This window comes from Colossoma macropomum, unplaced genomic scaffold (genome assembly GCF_904425465.1).
Source record: "Colossoma macropomum unplaced genomic scaffold, Colossoma_macropomum, whole genome shotgun sequence".
Lineage (NCBI taxonomy): Eukaryota > Metazoa > Chordata > Actinopteri > Characiformes > Serrasalmidae > Colossoma > Colossoma macropomum.
In genome coordinates, this window is record NW_023494788.1 from 4,072,018 (window position 1) to 4,090,416 (window position 18,399).

General features: G+C 39.3%; 1 protein-coding gene across 1 annotated transcript in view; it reads right to left on the reverse strand.

Annotated features, from left to right (window-relative positions):
* Positions 1–18,399, reverse strand: part of nav2b (neuron navigator 2b) — a 122,588-nt gene that overhangs the window by 10,049 nt on the left and 94,140 nt on the right. Inside the window, exons 17-24 of the mRNA XM_036568094.1 lie at positions 17,535–17,708; positions 13,594–13,646; positions 13,209–13,232; positions 11,868–11,942; positions 8,241–8,324; positions 7,581–7,692; positions 7,198–7,346; positions 2,045–2,214 (exon numbers count right to left, since the gene is read on the reverse strand). Coding sequence (XP_036423987.1) covers positions 2,045–2,214; positions 7,198–7,346; positions 7,581–7,692; positions 8,241–8,324; positions 11,868–11,942; positions 13,209–13,232; positions 13,594–13,646; positions 17,535–17,708 — 841 coding nt within the window. The remainder of the gene's footprint in view (positions 1–2,044; positions 2,215–7,197; positions 7,347–7,580; positions 7,693–8,240; positions 8,325–11,867; positions 11,943–13,208; positions 13,233–13,593; positions 13,647–17,534; positions 17,709–18,399) is intronic.

Consider the following 18,399-nt stretch of genomic DNA (forward strand, 5'->3'; position numbering starts at 1 on the left):
CTGGATTACTCCAGCTCATCCCAGAGATACTGGGTGGGGCTCAATAACTCCAGCTTTATGACCCTCTAGCCAACGCTTGGCATTAAGTATGATGACCTTAGGCTCATGTGTGGCTGCTCTAGAGTGTCCTGTTCTATTGGCAATGCTTTTCAGTGGAGATTACACAAGACGTGTGTGCACAACTGAATTGTGTAAATATTGTTCAGCTTAAAGAAGCTGAATTCACCGACTTAGAAGGGGTGTCTGGATATTTTTGGACATACAGTGTATCAGACAACAGGTGGAATCAAAGCGCACACTGTGCTTGAGCTTGAACAGGAAATTAAGTAATTCAGTAATCACTGGGCTGGTTGTGTTATGACTCACAATGATTTTTGACCATTTTGTGATCAGCGTCTATAGATATAGCAGAGATTTTATGGATTTAGAGTTTGATTGTTGTTTTTGGTCTCTGCTGTTACCGTGCCAGAGAGGCGGTCCTGATGGGAGCACTGTTACAGCCCCATCCACTTCCATAAGCGGAGAGCGAGGAGAGAAGAGGGCTATGTACAAATACACAAACATACACAAACACACACACACCACAACAGTGCACTTTAAAAATCACAAATTAGCACCTATAGCATAACCTGTAGAGTAACACAAGTCTCAAACGTACAAAGCACATCAGTGTTGCTGGCCACAAATGTGAAGTATGAACAGGTGCTGGCAATTAGCTGATACTTATCGTTTTTGTGATAAACTGTCACAGTATGTTACAATATGCTTTTCTGAGCAGTGGATACTGTCAGTACTTAAAAAAAACTGACCAACTACATGTTTTACTACAAAGAGAGCACAATTAGGCCTGTTTACCTGGATTTAATAGAGCACAGTATGCAAAACATTTACTAAAAATCATTGTATTCACAGTTTCTGATAGCATTTTTTAGTCATTTTAGTGCTTCCAAACTCTGGTGTGGTGTGTTTGATATATGAACGCAAAATGAGGCATGTTTGAAGCCACTGTAAAATACTCCATATACATATATAACTGCAAACATCAATTCTATTATGTTTTAATCAGTCATTTTAGAAACATCTACAGCTCTGTTCATCATTCTGGACACATCCTAAATGTCCTAACCCCTTAGATGGCCAGGGTATATTTAGTAATTTAGTAAGGTGTTGGACCACCATGAGTCACAGCTGCAATGCACCTTGGCATAGATTCTACCTGTCTCTGGAACCGTACTGGAGGGATAGAACACCATTCTTCCAAAAGATACTCCCTCAGTTGGTGTTTTGATGACAGTGGTGAAGCGTGCTATAGAACCCCTTAAATCAGGGGTGTCAAAATTTAAATGTCCCCAGGTGCTCTGTCTTTTAAACCTAACCTGGCATCCTTTCTTTGCTGCAAGTTCATTAAGACTTGGGCTCACTTTCTGAGCTGCTGAGCTGGCGTTAAGTGCTTATAGTGATTAAGCTGAACTGCAGCTGGTGTGTTTGGTGATATGACTGGTGTGGAATTCTGTACAGTTGTGTACAATTGAGGTGTAACCGCTGTCTCATAGATTGCTTTTGGGGTAGGAGAGTTGGAGTGCACATTACGTTGCAATGCATGCTGGGGACTGTAGTGAAACAGGCTAATATTAACAGAAAATTAAAATACTTTTGTGGGCCAGATAAGATTGCGTCACAGGCCTAATCTGGCCCGTGGGCCTTGTGTTTGACACATGGGCCTTAAATCGCCAGGGCCCAAAGTTTTATTACACACTTCTATAACCTAAGATTAGCTCAACCAGTCTGCAGTTAGTATGTAATAAGTCTGGGATTTAAATCTATTAAGTTGTAGAATTCTAGCATCACGTTAGAATCATTTTATTCATATCTGCAACAAATAATATATTACAAAAACATTCATATCACACTTCAAAGACTCAGAAACCTTTGAAATGTGTATGTACGAATGCTTGGCAAAACAACCAAGCATTCAAGGCTTAACTGGGAGTTTTCTACACTCCAAAAAGGCCGCAGATGTGTAGGGAGGCAGGAGTGTGCTTACAGTGAGTTGGAGTGTGAGTGTCTGAGCAGAGTTGAGGCGGCAGGGGGACCGTAGGGCAGTCTGGGGGAGGAGGGCAGGGATGAGTCCATCATTTCCTCAATGTCCGAGTGTGAAGAGGCCGACTTGGGTGACTTCTTTTTCCCAAATGCCTGTTTGAAGGAACTCCTCAGCTGTGGACAGCAGACGAGAGAGCACTGTTTAATCCTTAGAAGTCACAGTTATAACCAGTCATAAAAAAAGTATGAAATCAAAGTAATTTTATTACTTAATTATTATTTTGTTACTCGTAGCTCATAGAAACAGGCAGAGAAACTGCGGAAAGTGCAGATTCTAACTTTCAGCTTGTGTAAGTAAAAGAGATTATGATCTGCATTTGATGAAATTTCTTTTGTTTACAGTCTTGTCCTAAAGAAAACTCTTTTTTTGTTGTTTCCTGTTATTTGTTAAAAAGGTGCAGAAACTGCTGACTGAACGTAAATACAATTCATTACATCACTAACTATTAGCTAACTATATCCCTGCTGTTGGAACCAAACCTCGTATCTCCAATTCTGTCGTTTCTGGGTTTTTGGCATAATTTCAAAATGCCTGTTGTTCTTTACATTGTGTGTAAATTTCTTGATGAATGAATCAAAAGAAACGGCCCAAAACTACTTGGAAACAATTCTGGTTCCATTGACTTACATTAAAAGTAAAGTATGTTTTTTTTCTTTTTCTGTAAAGTTACCATTTTGGAGATACAAGGTTTTGTTCTGACAGCAGTGATATAATCAATTATATAATTGAGCAATTTCATTAAAATAGTGTAGCAAACTGCAGTCTACCTAGCCTATCATCCAGCTGAATGTAACTAGTCTCCTACTTCACTTCATATCTTCTCCAGAACTGGCTAATTTATAATGATTTATTTTAAAATATACTATGAAAGCCTTTCTAAAAGTTGCAGCCACATCCAATCCATTTGTAGAGTATTCCAAACACATTTTTTCAATATCCTGTGCATCTTTCTAGCAGCAAATGAAAGCAGATTCATAGCTCAAATAAATAAATGAAATGTAAAAAATGACACAATCTCACACGCAAAAAGAATTTAGGCTAAGAACAACCTTAAAACAGTGTCGGTATGGGGAATTAACAAAACAGTCCAACAATGAGCAATCAATCACATTTTGCACCTCTGTGCCGCAATAAAGAGGAAAACTTACCTCATAAACCTTTCCACCGAGGCGAGAGCACAGAGAAAATGGGAAAAAGCATATTTCAATACACCATATTTAGCTAAAGCGATAATTACTCCCACAGTCATTGGAGCTTATGCTACAATGGAAGAATGCGTTTAAGAATGCTTTCTGTATTAACCATGATGAATGCAGACTGAACAGACAGAGCCAATAGCTACACTGCTGATGAAAAGGGGGAATCCATAGATTCTAACAGTGTCAACTAGTCACCACAAATCACTCTCACAGGTGGGTTATCTGGGGAGAAACTAAAAACAGGGCGTCAGAAAGAAGTCCTGTAGGACCACAGCATTGTTTTCTTTGCTCTAACACACCTGATCCAACTCAGGAACGGCTTACTAATCAGCTGAGGAGTTCACGGTTTTCAGATATCACTGATATCTGTTTTATTAAGCCCAGTCTAATTCTGATCCTTTGTTAAACCCAATTTGTCCCACTGCCCTCTGTTTAAACAACTGTCATAGAAGTGACTTAAACATTAAACATTATCCACAAGCTGCAGTAGTGTGGTGCATTTTCAGAAGTTAACAAGCAGGTTAAAGGTCTTTGGTGTGGATCAACTCCTAAGTGGAAGTCAAAACAGCCCAACAGGCACTTCCGCAATGCAGTATTTTGTGGCTTATATACACTCAACGGTAAGAATAATTGCCTGTTCAAAGCAGAGGGAAATCACTAGGCCTGTTTTGTGTATGTCAGAGCAACTTCATTAAAAATCATGAAAAATGACCTTTTAATGAAAGACAAAAAGCAAATCATATCAATAAAGAATGTGTAATTTAGAACGAAGTCATTTTACTGCAGCATTTTAAGGTAATTAGTATGTGTTCACACTTGGCAGGTTCAGTTTTTTTAATCAAAACAGACCCTGGTGTGATTTTGATGTTAGTACAGTTTGCTATAACACACAAGAACGCTGCCATGGAGAGGAACACGTAAGCAGACCACAACCTCCTTAAGGAGGTTGGACTCAGTGCTTCCAAACTCTGGTGTGGTGTGTTTGATATATGAACGCAAAATGAGGCATGTTTGAAGCCACTGTAAAATACTCCATATACATATATAACTGCAAACATCAATTCTATTATGTTTTAATATGCTGTGTTTTAACTATAAAAGCAATAAGCCAATAAGCATTGAGTGTTAGGCCCAGTACCATTTCACCCCTTGCCCCTACCACTTAGCCCTTAATGTAATTTGCTCATTCACACCTAGGGGTAGGGTGTCCAGATTTTTGTTGAGATAGAGGGGTAGGGCGAAGTGTTAGGGCTACATGGCCCTCCAAAAGAAGGTTTTTCAGAGGCCCACTCCAGACAGAGTGCTCTGAGGGAAAAAAAACAGCAATATGGCTGCACAAGTGACCAAAGAAACCTACAAATGTGAGTATTTTCTCTGTTAAAGAATTACGATAACCACTGTATTATCTTAGTTTACTGTCGTTTCAATGTATTAAGCACAAAAAATCGCTAGTAGTATGCTGATGTCTCGGTAGCTAGCTGAATTTCCCGTTCTACCTTAAACGGTGCAGCAGTTCTGACACCTGAGGCGCCAGAATGTGCTGCACCATTTAAGGTGGAGCAGGAAAATTGAAACAAGAAGCTGGTGAATATCTGACTTCAGCTTCATATCACTGAAGAATTAGGGGTGGGCAATAATAAATAATTGTCCCCCTTCTTTGAAGGGGATATGATTCCCTAAATGTAACTAAAGCCCAGCAGTGAGGAGCTGAACTTTACCCTCCTCTGCTATCACTGCAGACTGGCAGGGTCACCTACAGAGCAGTGCCAGTAGCTGTTAATCAAGTAATGTTCTTTTTTATTTGAGGGTCCCATTTCAGAGGGGAAGATTTCAGCCTCTACAAGGGCAATGTGACACTCAAAAACAAGGGGTAGGGGTAAAAATAACGGGATTGGGCCTTAAAGTGATTTTATATGGCTTAAGGTTAGAAAACATACTGCCTCACTCAGCTATTTGCTTTAGAATAGCACAGGACATACACAAAATCTGTAAGCTCAGTTAGGCCAGAGTACAGCATAGGTCCGAAAGATCAGCAAATGTACATCATAAACATGTTTGGTGATCTTTCAGATAAAATAAAAGCTTTAATGGGACATCCCTACTAAACTGTGCAGTGCTGTGGCCCTTCAGAACTCAAGTTTCACACCACTGAACTTAAGCTTGAACCTTCAGATCAGGGTTTATGTGTAGAGGACTGATCTAGGGTCATGTTTTTTTTCCTTTCTCTCTCTAGTTAACATTCAAAATGTCATATTGAATAAGATTTAGCTATATTTTAAACTGAATGGAAAACTAATTCACCATTACTGTGGTCACTGCTAAGTTATTTTATCCAGCTACATGGGGTCAGGGGGAGTTGGTGGTTAAGTTCCTCTAAAATCACTTCACTGTAAATCGCATACGAAATTGTGCACTTGGCACTTCTATAAGACAGTAAGACTCAACAAAACAGAATTCAACAAAACAAAGTTCAAGGGAACAGCATTGTCCATAAAATAACCCTAAAAAATAAAATATTTCACCACAGAAGCCAAAAGACTACATCACTACTGTGTGTTGGTTGCAAACAGGGAGGAATATTCAGTTAATCCTAAAATCATCCACATTACTACAACATCAGAACAAATTTCTAGCAACAGAATGGATAGCGTACATAGTCATCTTGAGTCTTCCCTCCCACGCAGGACACAGCCTGGACAGGAGAGGGCGACAGAGGGTACAGGAACACAAGAGTTCAAAAACATAGCTCAAGGAACCCTACTGAAAATTCAACAGGAACTTTATTTTATGAATATATTTATGAATGAAGGTCTTCACACCGTATATGATTTTCAGTAGGGAAAAGCATCAAACTACAGCCTTTACCTGCAGTGGACAATGATAGAGCTCTATCTATAGACAGTATCTACCAGCTCACGAAAGTTACTGTTTACTGCACTTGTGGTTTGGTTTTAAAGTACGATTTATAGAGAAAAAACTTCATCTCAGTACATCAAGTGCAGAAAGAGAACATGTGAAAGATCTGGCTACTGGGGGAGCAAGGCACTGGGCATTTTCTCCTGTTGAGAATATTCACCTTTCCACTTGCACAGGGGGACTGAGCAGAGAGAGAGAGAATATGACATCAGCATATTCAGCATTAGCATATTCAACACTTACCCAGGAGATTATATATATATATATATATATATATATATATATATATATATATATATGTCGGAAGAAAACCTCGTATCTCCAAAATGGTAACTTTACAGAAGGAAAAAACATACTTTACTTTAATGTAAGTCAATGGAACCAGACTTTTTTTCCAAGTCATTTTGGGTCATTTCTTTTGGTCCATCCATCACAAAATTTAGACACAATGTAAAGGACAACAGGCATTTTTAAATTATGCCAAAAACTGAAAAACAAGATTTTCTTCCGACAACAGCAAAATAATATATATATATATATATATATATACTTTATAAATGGGTCAGTGAAACAATACTTCTTTGGTCATGTTCTGAATATCAGGATGTAAACATATCGGGAAAATAGAAGTCAGCATATACACGGAGTATGGGGTATGAGCATATGCTTGAAGTTTTGAAAAATTAGAAAACCTTGTCTTTATTTTAGCTAAAAGAGCCAAAAATTATTAATATTTACTTCCAAAAAATTCTATGTAGTGAAGATATCCAAGCAAAGGCAGTTGGAAGAACCTGTATTCTAGTCATTGCTCCTTCCAGTTCATACATCCTTTCAAGACTTGCGTACTGTAAAGGATGAGTAGGGCTTATTGCTATGTCTTCAAGAGGACCCTCACTTGAAACCTGAAATGAAGCCTGGTTTCTAATGGTCAGAGAGCTGTTAATTGGCAGATGGAGGAACAGCAAAGAGAGGAAGACTTACCCAGTTTTTCCTCTTCTTCTTGTTTTTGGCATCAAGCTCCAGGCTGCTGCCCACACTAGAGTGGCTGGTGGCACTGGTGATGCTGGACACGCTGTCAGAGGAATGCTGTCTGTGGATCCTCAAATCACCTACTGACCGGGGAGAGCCCACTAGAGGAGTCTACAGAGAGAGAGAAAGAGAGAGAGAGAGAAGGAGAGAATGTTTTTTCTGTTCTACCACAGTTACTTCAGTGTTACTTTCCTGCACCAGACATACGATGTTAATCACTTTTTTCGGTTAAACTTTAAACATAGCTACTTGGTAACAAAACCGACAGGAAGTGGAAGCTCGGAAACATGAAAGGGGCCTATTAAAGACCTCATCAAAGCAGTCTTTGGTCAGACCTTTGCTGGGGGCGTCTGGTGTGTTGATGACGCCGCTGATGGCAGCCTGAGCTGCAGTGTTTTGCTTTTTCAGTAGCTCAATGGTCTTCCTCAGCTCGTTCAGCTCTGTGTCCTGCAGTCACACACAAACACAAGAGTCAGCTACTAGGGATGCAAGATCTGGACTGGCGGATTTGTGCTCCAAACACATGACTGGACGATTTTTATTTCGATTTTGGCCAACCTGCGCTTCAATTTTATTCTATATATAACATGAGTCAGGTAAGTGCTCTTGTGCTGTATCTGAATGCTGCTATGCATGACCCAGTGTGCTAAATAGCCAGTTGGCTTCTATTTTTGATGTAGCACTTTATTCATTCTATTTAACTGAATTATCATTTACAAAATCAAAAGTTATTTATATTGAGAGTTTGGCTAACAGAAAGTGCTGAAAATATACTAGTAAATTTAACATGTTCATTTAGCCTACAAATCGTGATCACTGCATTCATGTTAACTACAGTTCCCAAAAGCACTTTCCAAAATAATGCTACGCATGTTTATTACATGCTTTAACACAGGTTTTCAAACCAGGCCTCAGAGACCCCCAGAGAGTCCACATTTTTTCTCTGCAGACACACATAAACACACAGTTCCACACACAGCTGTACCCTCTCTTACCTTCTGTTCTGCTGTCGTGGTCAAACTCTGCAGTCTGATGGTCATATTTCCCAAGCTCTGCTCGAATGCCGCCACCAGGTGAGCCTGAACACAAAGCAGCAAATTTTCATCAAACCTACTATTGTGACACATTTCCTCAATAGGTACACATAATTTCATCATCATCAGAAGTTTGTAACAACAAAGCAAAACTGAGGATTTCCAGAGAACCCATTCTTGTCCATCCAGACAACTTTATTTGCTTCTTTGGCTGAACTGGATAACAATGGCATGCTGGGACATGAAACTCCATCGCCACAGAAACCTGTCTGAGCAGGAACTCAAAGCCCCACTTGATCAGAACAGGCCACTTACACACTCCTGCAAACAAACAGGCCACTTTCTATCAAACAAAGTCTCATAAAGTGTCCTGGTGAGAAGAAACTTTCAGCTATAGCCAAAATTACAGTATTTGTTGCCAATGACAACAGGGTTCAGATATGTTATGGTATAATATTCGAGAAAAGCTAAATTAAATCAAACATCCTAATTTGTTTATTTTTAGACGTTCATGGCTATTAAAAATACTAATCTTATCATTACTGAGGTTTAATAAGGATAACATATATGTGTGACACTGTATTCCATACTTAGAGATTTCATTTATTGTGTATTTATATCAGCAGCGTTTTCACCCTTAATTTCATGTAAGTCCACTGAGTCTACTGAGCAACAAATAAGGGCTAAACAAACAAACTGCAAAACAAATAGTTTGGAGAACAAACAGACTTGTCCAAGCCTCTCTCCTGCAATATAGCTCCAGGATGAGATAAGAGAGAGAGAGAGAGAGAGAGAGAGAGAGAGAGAGAGAGAGAGAGAAAGAGAGAGACAGACAGACAAAGAAAGAGAGAGAGAGAGAGAGAGAAAGAGACAGAGAGAGAGAGAAAAAGACAGAGAGAGAGAGAGAGAGAGAGAGACATAGAGTGAGAGGGAGTGAAAGAGAGAGATAGGGAGGTAAAGTGTTAAAAATGATGAAACACACCCATTACAATCCAAAATAAAATGCAGAAAACTCTGCATTAATAAATGTCTTCCAGAGCAGACGTCCATCATTCATCTGTCTGCTGATCAGTTCTGAAAACACTAATGCTACTGTTACTCTTTCCTTTCTACAGTGTGTAAGAGTGAGACTGAAAACCAGTCAATTGCAGCTCTCAACATAGACCTGTTATCCTTACATCTCACTAATGATAAGATTAGTAATTTTAATAGTCATGAAAGTCTAAAAAAATAAATTAATTAAGATGTTTGATTTAATTTAGCTTTTCTCTAAAATTATACCATCAGATATCTGAACCCTATTCTTTACTTTATAGTTTCTTCTCTGTTTACACCAAAGACGCACTGTAGATAGTACAAGCTAAGTTATACCACTTAGGAAGCATCTAACAGAACAGTTCATTTTACACTCTACACACACAAGTTTAATGGAATAAAACATTTAGTATCAGCAAATGAACTCAACTCTTCACAAACTCACTGTAAGTAAATAGTAGCTGAGGTTAGACCAATCAAAAACCCTCAGTCTAACAATTAATGAAAATTCTTCAATCAACACAGACTTCAAAAAGTGCTCAGTATACTAACAGTATATAGTTAGATTATATATTTCAACTGAATCATAACCAGTATAACAATTACTGTAGGCAGAGTAAACAGCCCTATAATGCACAGTAAAAGGAAATTATATTTTAAATGTTGAACACTTGGCAGTGTTAGTTATAAATTCTGCCCAAAAGACAGCATTCAGTTTTTCCCTTACGCAGTATGGAAGAGAGTCTAACCCAAAAAAGAAAAATTTTGCTTCTTAACACAAACCTGCGTCATAAACCTTAGTAATAATTAATAAAGCATGTATAAATATGACACTGCAGTTATTAAGACTAAGTGCTACATATTGTAATTACAAAATACTGCAATATATTAAAACATACTTGTGAACCTTCAATTGGCCTGCAATACTCTGGATCACGTGAATGCCTTGATTCATCACAACACCCACAGAAACTCAACTGAAGCTAGTCAGGATGCTCACAACACACAGTAAACAGCAGTGTAATGTCAGATGGCTCTTTGCATACAGTAGCCTTCTTTTACAATATACTGTACAGGTAAACAAAACGAATAAAATGAAACGTAGGTCCAGCAGCAGCATTGGCACTGCTGGTCCTGCCCACCTGCTGGAGCTCCAGACCACCTTCCACATCGCAGTGGAGGCTGTTGTGTACCTTTCTGTGCATGAGGGTCCTCTGCATGACCAGCCCCCTCACAGATGGATACCAGTTGAGTGGCTGCCAGACCACTGGACCCACAGGGCTAGTGCTGCCTGTTAGCATGATTAGCTCCTCTCTGCCACCAAATACTCTGACAAACACGCACGACTAAACCTTCCTCTGATCTCCACAGAGCCAGAAACGAAAAAACACACACAGACACCCTCACACGCACTCAGGGAGACACACGATCCTATCACACACTCTGCAGAACATGAGCTGATAACCGGGGGAACACAGAGTGCACAAGGCAGTTATCTGGACGGCTTCTATTAGACAGAGAAATGTTCGGGCATGCAGCAAGTCACGCTTTGGACAAGCAAACGCAAACCTCCACAGATCAGCTACTGCCGAGAAACAGTGCCAACGAAAAACACTCAGTACACTCAGTCTTTACGTGTGTGTGTCTCCCCTCGTTGAGCGTGGTGGCCCAGGACACTGTTGTGAAACTAACAACAGAGGATACGGGCAGCACACTGAGGCTTTTCATCAGCCAATGAGGGCTGATGTATTTGTTTGCATTGAAGGAACTCATTGAGCGAATAATTCCACTTAAACTTACACCACTCACAATCAATTAGACGCTGTCATTTTCAACCTGCTGCAGGCGGATACAAACTTTAAAACAGACGCATTGAACCCAGTCGCACAGAATGCAGCAGCACTCAAGCTCTCACAACAACTTGACTTGATTCCTTAACCCCTTAAATGGCCAGGGCCCAAAGTTTTATTGCACCTTCTATGACCTTCTATATTATAAATGGCCTCATTTACTATATTACATCTTCTATAACCTTCTATGACCTTATGAAGCCAGTTTGCATTGAAGTTCCTGTAGTTGCTGAATGATATGCCGTAGTATGTAATAAGCCTGGGATTTTAAAGAGTTAAGAAACAGTTCAATGCATCATGATCTCTTACGTCACTCTCAGGTCACTACAAGTCAGTTTGATTATTTTGATACACGACTGAATAGACAAATGTGACTGGAGGATTTTTACAAAGCTGTAGAAGAGGGAATAAAAGGGTGTAATGCACAATGAGTGCATACTTAATTTAATAATATTATAATCGATTACAATTTCATAGTCAATGCAGGTGAATTTTACAACCCTTAGCAGCTGTAACAACCACACTGCCAAAGACTCTTAACTGTGCATCAATATGCAGGTGCAACACGGGTTATTAAGGCTGCATGATAAATCAATCACTGTGCCTAACATCCAATAAAACGCCCAACTGCCACTAAAGCACTTCTGGAACATGAGAACTCATTATGTTCACTTATCACAGTTTCAGGTGTGTTGGTACTCACGTTGGCACTCAGCTGGGTAGTGAGGGTGGAAACTTTCTCCTGAGACGCCTCCAGCTCTCTCCTTAGTTTTCGGATCTAAACACACACACACACACACACAGACACACACACAAACACACACACAATAGCAGGCCATGAGCCACACAAACACACAGATGCTGCTTCCCACTCCCATGGCTGGGAACTCCGTGCCCTGCACATTTTTGAGTTTTCCCCTGGGATTCCCAAAACCGGGTTTGGGAACCGCTGGCATACTGACCTTTTCCACTTATATGAGAATAGTTTATGCAGTTAGGAGTGGACAGTCAGACTTAGAATTGCGGTCCGAACAAGGAATTTAGGAAAAGTCAGAGTTAGAGCTAACCTGAGGTTAGTACAGATACAGCTGTGTACAAAAGTTTGAACACCCCAAATCAAATGACGTTTTTCTTAGTTTTCTAAGTGTAAATAAATTCACACGTCCACTACAGGGAACATTTCAGTGCACAATTTCAATATATTTGCTCCAAAAGGGTAACTTTACATCAGAAGGAAAATTCTTAACTTTTAATGGAAGTAAATGGAAAAATAGTTTTTTCCAAATAATTCTGGACCATTTCTATTGGTCTGCTCATCATAAAATTTTGACACAGCATAAAGGGCAACTGGTCTTTTCAAAGTAGGTCAAAAAATGACAAAATGGAGATACAAGGTTTTGTTCTGACAGCAGCGACATGAATGTGCTATGACTTTTACACAGGCCACATCTTATTTATTTTATTATTAGCTTTTTTCAGCCTGTTCAATTCAGTAAATGAGCAGTAATAATGTATTAATAAAAAAATATGTATACTTATTTTGACTTTAAATCTATAAAACGTAATTTGACTGGGGCACCCAAACTTTTGCATACAACTGTATGGAGTCTAGTGCTAGTCTACTATGTCTATAGAGTCTAACAGAAGCAATTTTCTAGGCAGACATTAAAGAAACTTGTAATTCCTGTAAGAAACAGATATAATAATAACTACAAACAGGGAAATGTTGAAGAATCTGCAGCCATTTGAGCAAAAACAGTGTCTGACAGGTGTATTAATTGGAACATATCGCTGCTGTTGGAACAAAAACCTCCAAAAAGGTAACCTTACAGGAGAAGGAAAAACATTCCTAACCTTTTGATAGAAGTAAATGGAGAAATATTTTTTTCAAGTTATTTTGGACCATTTCTGTTGATTCGTTCATCATGAAATTTTGACACAACATAAAGGGGAACTGGTCTTCAAAAAATGAAAAATGACAAAAATGGAGATTTTGTCCTGACAGCAGCGATGTTCAATAACGGTGACTGAGTAAAGCTCTCACCTCTGACTGAGACTTCTCTTCAGGCTGGGAGAGTGAAGGAAAGCAATACAGTGATTATTTATCCAGAGGAATATTCAACTACTGGGCCTACATGATGATATTAAACAATAACTCTTTATTATACAAGCCCATCAAAATAAAACCATTACATTTCACCCACAGGGATAAATAACATTGTAAATTAGACATTCACTTTATGAACAGTGACACTCTGTTCTGTTTACATATTAATGACTAAGCCCAACTTAAATGATACTTTAGATTTTACCTAAATGCTACCTGACTATGGATCACTCAAAGATGTGTTCAAATCTGTGCATCATGTGTTCTGTTGTTATTTATCATTAGCATGTTCTAATGTGAGGGACTGGGGAACGTGACTCACTGTGGAGTAAACAGAAGAAGTGTTGGACACCAGAGACAGAGAAGAGCCATGTACTGAAAGAAAGAGAAAAAAATTAGGTGAAGCGATCCAGGCCAGTGCCTGATAACGCTCAGCAACTCTGTGACTCACAGCAAATGTAAAAAGCATGAGTAAGCTTAAGGAGAAGCTAGCACACGCTAATGAGCGCTGAGGTACGTCATTGCTTAGTCAGATGCCAGTGAACAATAGCTTTAAAAATCCACCTTATTAATGCTCTCAAGGGTGTGTGTGTGTGTGTGTGTGTGTATCTGTGATTTGCTCTTTGAGGGTACCAAAGAACAAAGAGACGAGAACATTTTGATTCTGGGGGACATCTGGTTACTCTCCATGAGGAAAAACACTTTCCCTTCAAAACTGCAACTCTTATTAGAAATGTAAAGGTGCCCAAAGATAATTTTTTGGCTCCTGAAGTTGTTAGGGTTGCCATGTCAATGTAAATATCCCTCAACGACAAAAATATAGGGGGCTTAATGTAATAAAATAAAATAATAAAAGCTCAAATGGGAAAGATCAGAATGAAAATGCTGTGTCAATTAAACAGAAACAAAACTAAAGTTGTTCCTGTACAGAATAACGATGCTTATAACCCCCCTAAATAAAGTACAGCATGTGGAGAAGCTCCAGCACAGAAGACCAGCAGGAGGGTCCAGTTTAACTTTGTGAACTTTGGAGCTTTTTAAACTCAGTGTTTAGTTACTGTCTCAAAAACAAACACAGGAGGGTCACTGTGCGGGCCAATTCCTTGAGCTCAGAGGGTACACCCAAAATCTACAGCAAATAACAGCCTGTGAAATGAAATCTGCTCAGGTTTAATATTCAGTCTAACATCAGGTTACATGAATATGAGTCTGGATACTTATCAGCACACAAGCATCAGCAAGTCCCAACAAAACGCTCACGAAACCTCTAACCAGCTACGTGCCCTTCAGTCATCAACGCAGCAACAGCAGCACAGGGCCAAGAGACATGAATCACAGCAGAGAGAGAGAGAGAGAGAGAGAGAGAGAGAGAGAGAGAGAGAGCAAGAGGAAGAGAGACAGAGACACAGAGAGGGAGAGAGAGACAGAGGGCTAGAGAGAGAGACAAAGAGAAGGACAAAAAGAACGATAAAGAGAGCGCAAAAATGAGAGAGAGAGAGAGAGAGAGAGAGAGAGAGAGAGAGAGAGACAGAGAGAGAGAGAAAGAGAGAGAGAGACAAAAAGCAAAAACAAGAGAAAGATAACAGAAAAAGAGAGGAAATGAAGAACAGGGTGAAAGCAGAGAGACAGACAAAGAGAGAGAGAAAGAGAGAGAAAGAGCAAAAATGAGAGAGAGAGAGAGAGAGAGAGAGAGAGTACAAATGAGGGAGAAAGAGAGAGAGAGCAAAAACATGAGAGAGAGAGAAAGAGCAAAAACAAGACAGATAAAACAGAAAAAGAGAGGAAATGAAGAACAGGGTGAAAGCAGAGAGACAGACAGAGAGACTGAAAGAGCAGAAATGAGAGCGAGAGACAGAAAGAGAGTAAAAATGAGAGAGAAAGAGAGAGAGCAAAAACATGAGAGAGAGACAGCTGCCACAAACGCAGAGAACAGAGTGACACAGCACCTTAAACTGATCCCATGTAAATGTATCATTTATTTATTTGATGTTGTGTGTGTATTTTACAATGTGTATGTTTATGTATGTATGTGTGTGTATGTACATATGAATATTTTATTATTTTAGTCTTTCTTTTATACATTATTTCCTTCTTCACCATTATCTTCATATTCTACTAGGATATTTTAATTGCTTTGGCAACAATTGTTCATTACAATTCATGCCAATAAAGTTATTTGAATTGAAAAGTTGAAATGAGACACAGAGAGAGAGAGAGAGAGACAAAGGGAGAGAGATAAAGAGAGAAAGCAAAAACGAGAGAGAGAGAGAGTAAAAATGAGAGAGAAAGAGAGCAAAAACACGGGACAGAGAGAGAGAGATCAGAGAAAACAAAAAGAGAGGAAAGGAAGAACAGGGTGAAAGCGGAGCGATAGAACAAACAAGAAGAAGAAGAGGGAGGAAAGACAGACAGAGACAGCGAGGGCATTATGGAAGCCGGTGCTGTACGTTAATAAGACTGAGCCGATATGCTGGTGAAAGGCTGCTGAGTTTTGGTCACACAGTGGGCAGAGATCACAGGGCAGACGCCAAGAACTGCGTTTCTTTTCCTCCGTTAGTTGTCTGTGCTTCCAGTGAATAATCAGTATTCCATTAAACAGTCAGCTTTTCACTTCTCCGTTTAACCGGTTTAACAGTTACACGCACCATTAGCAGCTCTTAAGGCCACATCACCCTCTCCTCGCTCGAAGTCTTATCAATTTAATCAGATTGTTAAAAAAATCATTCCATCTCTTTCATAACAGAGCTGATATTGGCATGAACTACAGACACAGCAGCACTTAATATCACTGCAAATAAACTGATTAAGAGCGACAGTACAGCATGTCTGTGCTGCATACGTTTCTCTTTAAAGCCACCACCAGGAACTGCCAAACCAAAACAGTGCTAGCTGTGGGTTGACCATCAGAGAGCAAGACCGATGTCCAAACTGCGTGTTTTAGTGACTTGTTTTTTGAAATCTCTAATGTTACAATACTAAAATAGACCAGCCAGCTAAAGCAAATCCTGTTATGGGCTTTAACTCTTAAATGTATGATTTTTTTGTACATACATACAATTTATATATGTATATATTTACACCAATCAGGCATAACATTATAACCACCTCCTTGTTTCTACGCTCATTGTCCATTTTATCAGCTCCACTTACTATATAGGTGCACTTTGTAGTTCTACAATTACAGACTGTAGTCCATCTGTTTCTCTGCATACTTTGCTAGCCCCCTTTTACTCTGTTCTTCAGTGGTCAGGACCCCCATGGACCCTCACAGAGCAGGTACTCTCAGTAACACTGACGTGGTGGTGGTGTGTTAGTGTGTGTTGTGCTGGTCTGAGTGGATCAGACACAGCAGTGCTGCTGGAGTTTTTAAACACCTCAGTGTCACTGCTGGACTGAGAATAGTCCACCAACCAAAAATATCCAGCCAACAGTGTCCTGTGGGCAGCGTCCTGTGACCACTGATGAAGGACTAGAGGATGACCAACACAAACTGTGCAGCAGCAGATGAGCTATCGTTTCTGACTATACATCTACAAGGTGGAGTGTCTAATAGAGTGGACAGTGAGTGGACACAGTGTTTACAAACTCCAGCAGCACTGCTGTGTCTGATCCACTCGCACCAGCACAACACACACTAACACACCACCACCACGTCAGTGTTACACAGAAACAGATGGACTACAGTCTGTAACTGTAGAACTACAAAGTGCATCTATATAGTAAGTGGAGCTGATAAAATGGACAATGAGCGTAGAAATAAGGAGGTATGTTATGCCTGATCAGTGTATATATATATATATGTGTGTGTGTGTGTGGGCTGATATATATTAGACCTAGCACTTACGTCGAACACAACTGATCTACAAGCCTACTGTGTTAACTTCAAACATGTTATTGACAATAACAACAACAGCGTCTACCCTCAAGCTGTCAAACAGGTCACACCTGCAGCATTCATCTGACTGTAAACAGACAATCTCACCCAAACGCATATACACACTGCTGTTTACATACTTTTCGCCTAATACTATCTATATTTATATTAAATATTTTTCCAAACAAACTCTGCTGAACTTGAAAAGTCTTCTTCTGTATCGCAACTGCGTAGTACTTTAAGACGTACTATAATTTTACACTTTTTTGCATAATTTCTTCTGTAAGGCCGAGCTTTGACATTTTAACCTGCTGTTGAGACACATTACCTAAACGCATTTCTTTATACCGTACACTTCTGTATATGTACACAATATATTTAATTCTAACCTTCCTCCAGCGGCTCACGGAACGATCCAGAGCTGCTCATGGTGCGGTTCTTCTCCTCCAGAGACACTGAAGAGTTGCGCAGGCGAGGGTCACTGAGTGGGTCGAGCGTCCCATCCTGATTGGCCAGGCTGCTGGGGGTGCGCAGGTTTATCTGCGCAGCCGTGGTGGGATTGCCTGTACAGGCAAAAGTGACATGACTGAGGTCAAAATTCACTTCAGGCCATACAACAGTGGTTTTTCACTTTTTTAAAAGATGTGCCAGTCCATGTTACTGTTCTTACCAGCTTCTAGAGGTATACTGGATCAGAACCTAAATCTGGAAGGTAATACACTCCCTAAGAACTGGACTGCATGTCTATAGAGTGCTATAAATCACATGCACAGTGTGGAATTTAAGCAGCTATAGGGAAAAAACAGAATATACACTTTAAATGTTTGGAATCAAAGTTTTCACTAACAGGTTTGAGGCAGATACGTGTATAAAATGAATCTAATTTGATGTTAATAGACTTCAAGGTTTAAAATAGTTTGTAAGAAGATAATAATAATAATTGAGAAAGCAGTATAACATTGAAAAAAATGATAAAATTAGCATCCAGAATACCTCATATTTGAAATGTGGTCATCATATCTTGGGATAATTTCACAGGAACTATAAATACTAGTACTAATATAAATAGAAACTTACTGTACATAATATTTATTATCATTTACTAACTTCTTTTGCTCCTGAAAAAGTTTAAATTTTACAGTAAACTACATCTAAAAATATCTTCAGGTGCCTATTATTGATTAAAAACACAACAACATGTCTTTTGAATGCATGTCAACTTTTGAATGCTAATGTACATTAAATGAAAAGAAT